The sequence below is a fragment of the Falco rusticolus genome, chromosome 5, assembly GCF_015220075.1.
Source record: "Falco rusticolus isolate bFalRus1 chromosome 5, bFalRus1.pri, whole genome shotgun sequence".
Lineage (NCBI taxonomy): Eukaryota > Metazoa > Chordata > Aves > Falconiformes > Falconidae > Falco > Falco rusticolus.
The window spans coordinates 11,857,442-11,870,618 of record NC_051191.1 but is presented as its reverse complement, the minus strand read 5'-3'; the positions used below and the strand labels follow the sequence as shown (position 1 = coordinate 11,870,618).

The following is a 13,177-nucleotide window of genomic DNA, read 5'->3' as shown; positions in this document are numbered from 1 at the left end:
CAATATTTTGCAGGGAATCCTGCGCAGATTCTTTTGCTTTTTCAGGCTGGGGAGTCCCTAAAGAGCTATTTACAAGGACCAGTGTTTGGCACAGGAGGCTGGCTGCCCTGCAGTCCTCCTGCCACTTAGGAAATCTAGGCATCTGTGAATGAAGGCAGTGTAGGGCCTTTCCATCTATCTATATTGACGGATTCCTCATTACCTCCAGCAATCTGAATATGTACTTCATTAGCTAATAGTTGTAGAGTAGCCTGTAAGGTGTAAGTTAGTATTGTTGCATAACCTTTAAAGAGAAATTCACAGTTCATTTTGCACAGTGATTTCAGAGAGAGATGAACAGTGTACCAGTCCTCAAGAATTTTGTTCACATTTTGCTCACACATGAGGACTCCCCTGGATTTTAATGGTTTCAGTGTATCTGGTCCAATCGATAATCATAACTTTTGGTCCATATCTTAGTCAGTAATACTCTTTACAGATAAGAGTGAACTATTTATGCCATTCTTATGTCCTTTACTTGCAAGAGGTTTCCTTGGCATCTCTTTGTTATTGTTAAATTAAAACCAGTGGAAATATGTCAGAGAAATTAAATTGAATTAAATACTAGTTCTAACCAACAGTCTACACAGAGTACATGGTCAGTTGTCCTCGCCTTCTTTCTAGGTATTCACGTACTTGTCATGTCTTTGAAGTGTACTATTCTGTCAGTGTGCTTAAATAACCACAAGTCTCACTTTAGTAGCTCCTGTGTAGGAATGTAATGCTCATATAGACACTATTCAGTTCTGACCCTGTGGGAATGAGGCAGAATTAAGTACATTTAGTCAGTCACTTGGGGTTTACATTTTGAATGCTTCTGAGGAGAATAAGGTCACTCCTAATTAAGACAGCCTCTAACGAAATTTATGCAGGAATGTCTTTGTTAAACTCTGAAATTCTCGCAGAGTATTTTTCCCAAATTGCATTCAACAGTTGAAAAAAGTGAGGTTATAAAAACAACGATCATCAGCGAACCGGAATATTGGTTGTTTCCTTCTCTGTCTTCATTTGATCAAAGTACAGTTTTATTCATAGTACAACTGAAAAAGCCTGTGATGCCACATGAAAGATTGCTCTGGGTTTGGTCCAGGTGTCACCTTCAAGAGTCTGAGGCGCTTGTTCATCACTGTCCGTTTCTAAACTTGTGTCGTGTTTCCTGCTGTTTGCATGTGAAGAAAATCCTAGGGGTTCTCAAATGTTATGGTAGCTCTTACCATGAGCACACAGATGAATAGCAAACTGCCTCTGTGCTACCTGAATTGATTTACGTAAAACAGGATTAGATAATACTGATAAACACAGACTGATACAGATGAACCAGAGCACTTTCTTCCATGGCTAATAACATTGCTAAAAAAAATGTTTTGCTGTAAATATTCCATATTTGGTCTCATGTCAAAGATGACTGTTTAAATTCAAGAAAATTTATTCAGACATTTTTTTGTAAAAGCAACCTCTTTACCGTCCCTTTTTATTTTGATTAGAATCTTAGTACTGCTGTGCTTTAGGATAAAGCAGAAGAGGCTTGGTTGTTTAAATATTAAGCCAGATCAGAAGGAATAACTTCTGTTAGCAATTTTGAAGTAATGAGCATTGAACATCCTTCCATGTATGTTTTTGTATAGACACTCAAGTTTGTTGCCTGTGAAGATCATACAAGGCTTGGATTATTGTATTTATACTTAGTTTTTTGGGGTGCTGTGGAGGGGTGGTATGTTTAATATTGGAAAAGCATTACAGCCCAGGTTGGTGTACAATCTTTGAGGATTTCTGCCTTCTTTACTATTGCTTTAAACATAGAAATCAAGAATAAATACACTCACATAATTACACAAAAAATACAGATAACGTTATTGTAAATGCAGCATGCACAACTGAAAATACTGGGTATTGGGTATTTTAAACCAATTTCTCAGTTACCTTGTGAGCAAGAGATAATGGAGTGTTACCATGTGGCGGCTAGCTGTGCCTAACATCTAAAATATACAGTGCTTCTAGGTTTTCTGTGGAGGAAAATATTGCTTCAGTGAGTGATGTTCTTAGGAGTAGTGAGGATAACACGTGGATGACATTTTAACAGTGAAAATAGTATATAGGATAATGGAAAAGATGCCTTGATTGCAAAGCTGTAATTCAGTCAACTATTCTGATGTTTCCATAAACCCACTTAGAAGGCCTATGACATCATCACCATCCAGATTTAGTAATCTGTTTCTCTTCCTCACTGTTATTATTTTCAATTTCAGAAATGCATAAGATTAAATATTATTTAATCCATGACCTGAAGATTTATATTGGAAACCTGACTTGATTTGCTGCATTTAAAAAGAATGCATGTGAGGAACCTGGTTTTAATAATTCAGTATTAATCTTTGATTGACAAATATAAAATGAAAACATGACTGCGTTGGAAGACTGGTTCTCTGGGCTTGAGTCGTCAGTGTGTCTTGGTTTGCTGGAGTGTGGTGGGAAAAAAGTACTGGACTTTTTTCCTTGCAAAAGTTCTATTATGCTTGATGCACAGAGATTGCAAGTAGTGGCCTGAATTCGCAAGCTTGACTGGTCATTTTTGTAGGCTATACCTGTTACATTAGATACACTTCTTCCCCCTGAAATTTAAAAATTCTGCAGCCTAAAAAGCTTGAGACAAAATGTGTAGATTTGGCTGTGTAATTTTAAATGCAATGAGTTCTGATCCTGCAAACATTTACGTATGTACTTGTAATGTGGTCTCACTTGATGCTCGTGAACCTTCTCCCAAGGATAAACATAAGTGTTTGCAGGATTAAAAGCAAAGTTTAGATTTATATTTTGGCATTGCATTAAGCAATTTATATGCTGTTTGCAACCAAATACAAATGTTATGTTTTGTCTGTGTTTGTTTTTCAAAATTTTAAATGTAGTGAAGTATGTGCAGTGATTACCACACTCACAGTAACTTGTGCATGTTGTTGTTTTCAGCTTTCAGAATGATCCCCTATCCACTGGAAAAAGGACATCTTTTCTACCCTTACCCTATTTGTACAGAAACTGCAGATAGAGAACTACTACCATGTACGTTCAACTTTTCACTTCTTACCGTTGACATCAAAGAATTGTTTACCTGAATCTTGCAGCAGTGATCTCCATTGATGCCTTTCAAATTGAATACGCTGGATTAGAATAATCAGGTTGACAGTGAGTCTCTGGAGCTGCCCTGATGGTTTAAGAAGCAGCTGCTAGCCATAGTTCATGACGATTAGCTATCTTTATTGTTGTTGACGGCCTAGGGACAGGGAGAGAGATTACTGAAGAGATATAAATCAGTTAGATCTTGCTATTCTCTCTTGCCAAGTCACTGGAAAATACATCTGAACTTTCATCTAGGGTAATATCCCATCAAACCAAAAGCACAGTGGCACAGCCTTGTTAGTCTTTCGTAGACATGCTTGCTACTTAAATTCCAAGGCAAGATCAAACCTGCTTGAGGACAGCTGGATCATTGACATAGCTGTTATTTTGACAGGTTATGCTGATGGTTTCTGAAAAGCAGTCTTAAACAGCAAGGAAGGGTTTTCTTCGTGTAATGATGTATGTGCTATTACAAAGAGATTGATGTGAAATTACCTCAGTCATTTATTGTATGTGTTTATGGCATGGGTTAGAAAAGCGCCAACAGTATTCCCAGTGCTTTGCAAGCTACAGGTATTAAGACAGATCCAGCCCTTCAGAAGCGCTACAGTCCAAACTAACGAGCCTGATTGCAGTGCATGCAGTGAAGCACAGGAATGCAGAGGAAGACCCGAAGCAGCCCGTCTTGCAAACAGTTGCACTTCATTCACACGTATTTTCTCACAGTGGGACTTTGTGTGAGCACAAGTGGAATGCACACAACTGCAGAGGGGATTGTGGAGTGACTCAGGGCAGAGCGGGAAACACAAGTTAATTGAAGGAGGAAGACTCTTCTCTCACCCTCTCTGTCCTGAAGAAAGAATAAAGAGAAATCTGTTCTGCAAAACGTGAAATGCCTGCTTCTGCTGTGAAGGCTTGTTTTGAGGGCGTTTGCAGTCTTTGTAGTCTTTCTTTCAGAACCTCTCTGGTTTGGGCTGAAAAATGTGTTGCCACTTTTTATGAGCCTATGTGAGTAAACATTAGGTGAGAATAATACAGCAAATCCACTCATGGCGAGTCTCTCCTTCACGGTACATTCTCGCTGGTACTGCACAGAAATCCTTGGCAACTGACAGTATCTCCCCACCCCATTATAATCACCCTAATTATAACAACACCTCTTAGACTGCTTTGCTGGCTTTACTCAGAGGGATGCTGAGCTGGGGAGGGTGGAGTGTCAGGAGATTTAGGAATGACAAAGTCATGCAGAATAGCTCAGCATTCTCTTTTTAGATGCAAAACTAATCGCTCTTGTCAAATGTTAGAAGCGAGGGACTCTTTTAACAGCATATGCAGACAAGTCATGCTCTGCTCTAGCGGTTATGGGAAATGCCTTTCACTGCAAAATCTCTTGGGTTTGAGTAGGGAAGGGTTTAACGTACCGTGACAGACACAGGTGGGTTAAAGGGGGTTTGCATACCTGTCCACACCCTTTAATTGTGTGTGGTTTAAAGTAGAGCCAGCAGGAATTGTATCAGAACACTAAGTTTTTATAGGCTATCTGAATTAAAAATATCAACCGCAAAACTTTTGCCATGACTGGATCACAGACCAGAACAACAAGTTTGAGCCTACGTCAAAAGCAAGTGCAAAAAACTGAGTACAAGATATCTTAGACTTATAAAGTCCATAATCTGGTATTTCCTGATCTCTAAATTTAATTTAAATCAAAGAGAAGTTACAAATTCTCTGTGTTTTTCTTTTTAAACTGATTGAATTAGGAGACCCCCAAATCATATGTATTTTTAGTTTCGTTATGAATTCCTGCTGTTGGTTTTGGAAACTGCTCCACTCTGGATGAATGCAGTCAAGAATATTGTCTTGCCACATTGCTGGATTACCCTTGCTTATGTTATCTGCAAGTACAGTGAGGTCAGAGCTGGTCACTGAAGCAAAGAAAGTAGGAAAAATGGAAGAGTGATGTTTTGTGTGTATGGAGTAATGTTTTGTGTGTATGAATTAATCATAGGATTTGAGTCTATGGGAAGCCTTGAGGGGTTGGTCCTGTTTAAGAAAAAATGTTTCAAAATTTGCATTTGTCGTGACTGTAGCGCCAAACTATGGGCTGAATGAGTGAAGCAGACAGGTGAGAGTCCACGAGACCTTTTGCCAACCCAGCCAAATTTGCACCTTGAGTCTGAGCCAGCATATAAGTTTAAGGGATATATCCTTCCAGTAAAATACTCATTATCCTCTTCTGACCCTTTTAGTCTTCTAAGTGCTGCTTTCTCCAAAGCCCAGTGAGCAATTTTTCATACCAGAGTTGAGGAAATTCTGTATTCCTTTTAGTGTATACTAACAAACACCTTTAAAATTCATTATTAATTTAAATTCCAGGGTTTTAACACTTTAAAAAGTTGTATTGTTGTAAGTATACAGAGAATTCTGAAACTCTGAGTTTAAAGTACATGTTTAGATGTCCTACTTTGAGGGTAACTTTTCTTGATTCTGCAGATGAAACCCTCAGAATTTACTGTTACAGAGGCTGTAGTTTTACAGCCTGCTTAAACCAATCTACAGCCATGCTTCTGCACGGTTGATCTCCCTGCTGCTCCTAGGTGCATGTTTCTGCACTCTGTGTATTAGCGTTAGCAATCATACAGCCATGTGGCTAGTCAATGACCTGCAGGAAAAAACCTGGATTATTTTATTCGCAGGTTAGTTTTCTGGGGTTAGCTGTTGCACAGCTGCATTATAGTTAGTGCTGACGCAAGGAAGGCAAAAGTAACATGTGCATAGGACTAGAGTAAGCCAGAAATATGATCTTTATTTGGCAGTGAGATGGCTGACACAGTAATGTTGGCCTTTGATGTTTCAGACCTTCTATGTATTTCTTCCTTCAAAAGCATCTTTGGGTGTCTCTGTTTAAACCACGTAAGAATGTTGGTTTGGTTTTGGTTGTTTTGTTTTGTTGGGGTTTTTTTAATGTATAATGCTTTTTTTTCTTCATCTTTTTTTCTACAGCATTTCATGAAGTTTCAGTTTACCCTAAGAAGGAGCTTCCCTTCTTCATCCTCTTCACTGCTGGACTTTGTTCTTTCACAGCCATGCTAGCCCTCCTGACACATCAGTTCCCAGAGCTTATGGGGGTCTTCGCAAAAGCTGTGAGTATTCTGTGCGGCTGCTCTCTTCTGGTAAATAGACACAGAAGCAGGAAGAGCTGAGCTAAATACTGCCAAGCATTAAACATCTACCTATTCAGTAGTATAAATAAAACGTCAAGAGATGTCTGAGCAGGGGGACATTTGAAGAAACGTTAAGGGAGTTAATCAGTAAAACACACTACTGTCTGTCTTCTCTGATTCATATGGCTCTTGTTTTAGGGTAGATCTCTTGAGATTTTGCCAAAAAAGGCTTGGTGGGAGAAGAAAATATCTGCGTTTTCATATATCATCCAGTAAAATAAACTAATAATGGCTTGCAGAACCCGTCTGTTTTGTGTAGAGCCGTAACAACTGTGCTGTGCTTTCCAGTGCAGTAGAGACTCTTAGTATGAGCAGAAATAGAGTGTACTTTCTGTTTCTTTCCCCAAACTGCCATGAAGGAAGCAATATCAGTATTTCCCTCATAACTTTCCTTAACTACATTCAGGGAAGTCTCTACTAATTCTGCTATTTTAATCCGTCAAGGATTAATAAATGCTGGAGGATGGAGGGGAAGGACCATGAATTATGCTAAGACATGCTTTTTTCTTTGCAAAACCAAGAACACCACTACTGCAGTGTACTAGGATATGAAAAATTCACTTACAGAAAAGTTCTAGAATAATAAAAATACCTGTCTCCTTCTCCAAGAAATACTGAAAATCTTCTGTTGTAATATATTTTCTCAAATATACCTATCTCTTTTAGGTCTTGTGTTTCCAAAATAGCCTCCTGGCCTTGTTTTTAATGTCTTTAGTGCTTTTGATTTGAGGGGCATAGGGAGTGGGGTAGAGGAGGCAAGGCTGAAAGGCTTTGGCAAATTCCAGGTTGTAAGTACTTTCGCTCACTCCTTTGCAAATGGCAAGAGACTCCCTTTGCAGGTGAACCAGATCTTCTACTACCCAGGCTTGTGAGGGACAGAGGTCTGGTACAGCAACAGTTCTTGTATCAAGAATTTCCTTTCATTAGCTCTAGAAAACAGAAAGTAAGATTATTGGTAGCAAAAGGTAACACTTGTACCAGCAATAATGCTGAAACCTACCTGAAATATTATTACTTTCTCTTGTTTCTTGAGCGTATATGTATGTGTTTGGTGGGCAGTAAGTGTGTAACTTGGGCATATTATCTTAAACTTCTTTGTAAAACTTTTTCTGTGGCTTTTTCCTTAAGTCATTGAAATGCATGACCCTTGTCTGGGGGCTCTTTCAGTATAATCTGCAGTTTTGTGATACTGTCACAGTTAATGACCCCAAATCTGTCCCTGTTAGCCTTGTTCCTGTGTTTGTTAGCCTTGTATCCTGAACAAAGAATACATCTGAAGCTGGCAGAATGATAAGATTTTGTACTTAATGCTCCTGCTACAGGCAGTGAGCTACTGGAATTGGAGAAAATCAATAGCATGTTTTAATGCACTTAACTCACCTGGCTTGGGTTGCTGAGTGCAGTCAGAGATATCAGAAGTTACACTGGTGTGTCAGTAATTGTTTCTCCATGGTCTGGAGCTTACAGGTTCCAAAGCGATTTCGGGAATAGAGCCAGACCAGAAGGCTCTACTTCCCTGATGTGTAAGCGCAGCTGCCATTGGTGTTAATGGAATAGATACCCCAAGACTCTGTATGTGGTTATTAAGTTCTGCATGTCCAAGCAGATAAAGCTCCTAGTTAGTAAAATGAGCACAGACAAATAGAATTGGAATGTGGGCTGCATTACGTGCATAAAGTTGGCAAGATGACTTAAGCTCTCTGAACCTGTATGGATTCAGTTAGTATGTAAGGTAACATGTATTGTGACATAGGTTTAGCTATATCTTAATCTTGATAAACCACTACATGCAGAAGCTGAGATTTATTGTACATAGAAAGGGCAGAATTTAAGCTTGTGACATTCACTTAGTAGCTTGTAGAAAGCCTTTGATTCATAAGTTTCATTTTGTTGTCTCCTCCGGGAAAAGTAGCCCAGGTGAGATTGAAGAAAATCATGGCAAACATCTCTGTGAAATGCAGCTGTGTCAGAACAGAACAGAAGAGGTTGGCCAGCCCTGGCTCTTCCTTTTCAGTTTTAGGGAAGACCACTTCATAACTAACTAATTTCATAAATAGCTAAAAGATGAATTTGCCGACTGTTGCTGTCGTTATGTGCATTGAATGACCTGTCCCTGTATGGTTGGTAGTCGTTATGACATGGTATATTACATTGTGAAACTGTGCACATACGCTTTAATTTTAATAGGTCAAAATTATTCCCTCTCTTATGCTTGCCAATCCCCAAACCATTGTATAGATGCAATATCGCCATCATGGCCCAGGTTTATGTCACTGGCGAGTTGATATTTACCATATTTCACAAAAACTGAATAGGTTAGTGTGATTGGGTGTTGGGAACTGGCTTTGACCTGTCCTGTAGGCATCTTCTTGCACATTTGTCATGAGTCTTTCAAGATACTGGGTTCTTCAAGGCAGAAAAAGACCTTGAGCGCTGAGGACCTCCCCCACATGTGAGACTGCCAAAGGTGGCCTGTGCCACTGTGACAGTCCCTTAGGACAGCCTGCATTCCCCCACTGGATGCAGAAGTCAAAGGTGTGTTAAAGCTACTTCCCTCTTCTGGGAGATTACATGTAGGATGGAATTCACCAAACTCCATCAGGGCACCCATGTTTTAAAGCCAGAACCTGCTCTGAATGCTGCCTGGCAGTTCAGTAGCAAGTTGAGATACTCCCCACTGCATCCAGCCAATTTTGTAATGTTGTACCTGGAAGTAAGCTTCTCTCTTTCCATAATGAAATTGAAATAATCCAGTTCTTCTTTGATTGTTTTGTCAGGCTGAATATAAGTAACTTTAAAATTACACTAGATCTTAGCATTTTCACTCGGCTAGGGAGAAGCATGTTGATAGCCTGTGGTTTCAATTTTTGCTAGGTTTTCTAACAAAAGGCTTTTGAAAGTCACTTAAGATATGAATACAAGCAGAAAAAATTTCTGAACGTGTGGCTTGGATAAAATTATCAGTACAGTCTTGGTAGTATTGAATTTCTTCTATTGTCATGCAGAAGTGTAACAATATCTGGGAAGTCATGAAAAATATGTAAGTGCTGGTCCTTTCATAACATAGTAACGATAAGAATGTATCTTAAATAAAATAAGAGCTGCGTTGACAAGGGGGATGTTAAATAATTTGTGTCAATAGTCATGCCTGAAAATGTGGGGCCTAGTTAAATTTTTAAAATGAAGCTTCAGAAAGACTAATTTTTCTGTCATTTGATTCCTTTGTTTGCCTGAGATCACTGACATGATCTGTTTCAGTATTTCCTATATGATAGATGAGACCTCAGTTCAGCAAGCAGGTTTGCTTAGGGAGATATTTCATCCGCTTGGACCTTGACAGATGCTGAGGCAGGGAACATGTAGATCTGATCACAGGGGCTGAGCAATAAATAGTCATTTCCTCTGTGCAAACACCAACCACACAGCATAAAAGCTTGAAAAGATACTTTTGTGTATCTGTTTTAATCAAATGGGGCTAATCAGAAGGTGCTCCCTTCTACAGAAGGCTGCTTTCTGCCAGGGTTGAGATAGCCAAGTTGATAGTTTTCTTTTAAAACACAAAATAATAATAACAAACTTTTTAGAGGTCTCCTATCACCAGTTCTGCCACCCTGAGTTGTTGCTTTACTGCTGGTGCTGGTTTTTTCATTTCCATGTGAAAAACAGTCTATGTCAAAAGGAAAGGCAAAAAAAAAAAAAAAAAAAGAACAGAAAATTGACTAGCAACAAAATTCCTATGAATTGCAGTAAAACTTGCTGTCAGGCAAATTATTCTTGTTTCATTGATTTAACAAGTATGTAATTTGCACTGCTTACAAAACTGAGTTTTATCCAAGTAGATGTGATGATGCAAGCTTACTACACAGATCAAGCGCTACTCAAAAGCAGAAAATATCCTCTGGTGAGACTTTTGCGTTTGGCAAAGTAAAAAGGGTATATTTATTTAAACAAGTCACAGCTTAACCAGAGGGAATGGTTCTACTTGGGCTAAGCCGCTTGCAACAGAAATCGCAACCTCTAAGATTAGGTTAATCGGTGTTACATTAATTCAGCTGTGTTTCACGTTAGACATCTTTACCTTTAGCGCTACAACTGAAATACTCTGTTCAGTCAGAAGTTTTTCCTTCGACCTGTGCTTATGAGAAAATCTCATTACCAGCGATGTTGTTACCTGGTTTTTCCACGATGCAAAACTTGTCCGTGATGTAGTGTCTGTATTGTATGTAAACACGTGCAAGAGGGGAAAAAATAGTTTGATGCTTACTGTTGTCTTTAAAATGCATAAGCATCGTAAACATCATACATCTTTACAGTTAAACTCTCCACAGAGCCCGTTTTCTTAAACGGTGAAACTGTTTGCAGGTACTTTCTTGCTTGATACCATATAATCTCTAGCTGTGGGATATGGACATTTTGAAATGTTTTAAATACATCTGCCATATGTAGCTGTGTTTCAGCAGCACAGAGACCTGTAACAATTTTTGAACTTGCGTTTTTCATACTTTAGATGATTAGGAGCCTAAGTTAGAGACGAAGGACGTACCTGTATTACGTAATAAAGCATTGTTTGTTCTGTGGCTCCAAAGGCAAGTGACACATCACAGTTCATGTCTGTACCTCCAACCTCTTCTCCCTTCAGAGGCAGGGTGGCCCTGTCCTTGCTGGCTGCTGGGAACTTGCCCTGCCCTGCCCTGTCCCCAGACTCTGCCTGGGCTTTGTTGAGGAGAAACTGACTGGCATGGGCCAGCATTGCGTCAGGAGCTGTGCTGGGTCAGGGCAGCACCCCGCACTGGGCCACACTACTCCTTGCTTTACAGGAGAAGACAAAGCCCAGCTGTGCGGCCTCCCTCTGCCCCTGGGACTAAGGGGGAAGAGACAATTTCAAAGGGCAGTTCTGGTCCTGGAGTGGGTGGAATGACTCTCCGGAAGCACTTAGTTCTCTTCGCTGACTACAAGGGGACCAGACCCCCATGTCTGCATCCTTTTTAAGTGCCTGAAGATATATGGGACAAATTCAAAACATGAAAAGGGATGTCAGTGTTTATATAAGAAGTCTGGTGCTCTCTTTTGTCAGGAGAGAGAGTTCTTCTGTGAAAAAAGAGAACACATCCAGCACTAGATTTGCTTTAATACTGACCTACCTTCATATACACATCAGTGCAGTAAGTGGAGTTTATAGGTTTTGTGCTGACTGCAGAGCAGTCACTGAAACAGAAACCTTTTGCAACTCTTTGCCAATCAGTTTCAAACAGAACGGTTTATTTTTTGCAAAGTCGCGCCAGCCTGAATGGTTAGAAGCCACAGGGTTCACAGTCTCAAGGTGGCTGACCTTGCATAGTATGGTACGCATGTATACACATGTATAGGGCCCCGACATAGCTCTATGTAAAGTATACAGTTGAATTGAAATTTAATGTAAAGCACAGTTAGTATGTATTTCCTAAAATTTTGGGAGGGCTTTGAGTACCTGAGTTCTGAGATGTGTAGCTGGCAGTATTTTTTTCCTGTGATAAAATGGTTTCTATTTACTTGATTTCTGTCATGTATGCCTGTCCTAGCACTAATATATTGAAACCTTTCAGCATTGCTGACTGTGTTCTTTAATAGAGGATGTTAAGATAAATTCCAATTACTGATGCCTCAGTGTATATAGCAGTTCTGTAGATAACCCAGAACCATTTTAAACCTGAATCTAAAGACACGCTTTTTTTCTCCGAGAGGTGGTCTGTCAGATTCTGCCATTATGAAAAAAGCCTTTCTTTCCTTTCAGTAGGTTTTGGTTAGAGCCTGAGTCTAGGATGTAAGATACGTGAAAACCTTTGTAGTTCATCATTTTGATCTTCATAGAAGTGGAGCTCTTGCTTTCTTTACTGCAAAATCCAGAAACTTTTACATATGCAAGGCTCAGAATTTGACAGCAAGTCTTTATACATGAATTACGTAATTTCTGTCATGCTGGAGGATTTTACAGAGGAATGCAGCAAGTTTCTTGTTTTACTGGACAGCTTTCTCATGAGGTCTTGTCTCCTGGATTTTGATCTGAATGTGTATCTGTTTTCTTTGCAGTTTCTCAGCACCCTCTTTGCCCCTTTAAATTTTGTGATGGAAAAAGTAGAAAGTATCCTGCCCTCCAGTCTGTGGCACCAGCTGACGAGGATCTGAGGGAGCGCGCCTGCTGACTGACTGCCATGACATCTTCTGTGCCAACTTTTTGTTGACCACAAGAAAGCATGATAAAAAAGGGAAGCAGTTCTAAGACTTTAAAACTCTTCATGGATTGTCTGTTCTCATACAAAAACTGTTTTGTTGTACAAAATACATTGATGTTAGGTTCTATTATATTTTGCCTTCAGAAAAGAAAAACTTAAAAATAAACTTTTGTGTATTGCAGCATGGCTCTCTTTTGGCCTCTTCTTCAAAGCTCCAATTGTACTTTGTGGTCTTAAACATGTGTGGTGTATATCTCCTTCACCACAGCTAGGGCTTGGCTTTCCGTTCAGTTAGTGAAAAAACACTAATAACTTTACAATTAAGCAATTGTATCACTGCCTTTTCTTACAGAGTTCAGTTTGGGTGAAGCCCTCAGCACTACAGACAGTCTAGCCAAGGCTTCGAGACAGTTAAAGCTCTTGCTTAAAGCAGCTTTAGGCTCTCCAGGCAGTTTGGATGGCACTTTGGGCTTCTGATTCCTGTCACTGCACAGAGCTCAATTTTATCCTCATTTGAATTTTCAGGAAACTCCACGTACTTGACAGATTTTCTTCACACCACTGTTTTCTCAAGTACCTCCAGAAAACCAATGC

General features: G+C 39.6%; 1 protein-coding gene across 7 annotated transcripts in view; it reads left to right on the top strand.

Moving 5' to 3' along the window:
• The window catches only part of ST7 (suppression of tumorigenicity 7), a 151,768-nt gene extending 139,004 nt beyond the window's left edge, over positions 1-12,764 (top strand). For all 7 annotated transcript variants that reach the window (XR_005104436.1, XM_037388983.1, XM_037388989.1 and 4 more), the window contains 3 exons: positions 3,001-3,093; positions 6,154-6,293; positions 12,441-12,764. Coding sequence is in view for 6 of the 7 variants with exons in the window: in XM_037388983.1 (XP_037244880.1) it covers positions 3,001-3,093; positions 6,154-6,293; positions 12,441-12,536 (329 nt within the window). In the remaining variant the exon portion in view is untranslated. The remainder of the gene's footprint in view (positions 1-3,000; positions 3,094-6,153; positions 6,294-12,440) is intronic.
• Positions 12,765-13,177: the final 413 nt, after the last annotated feature.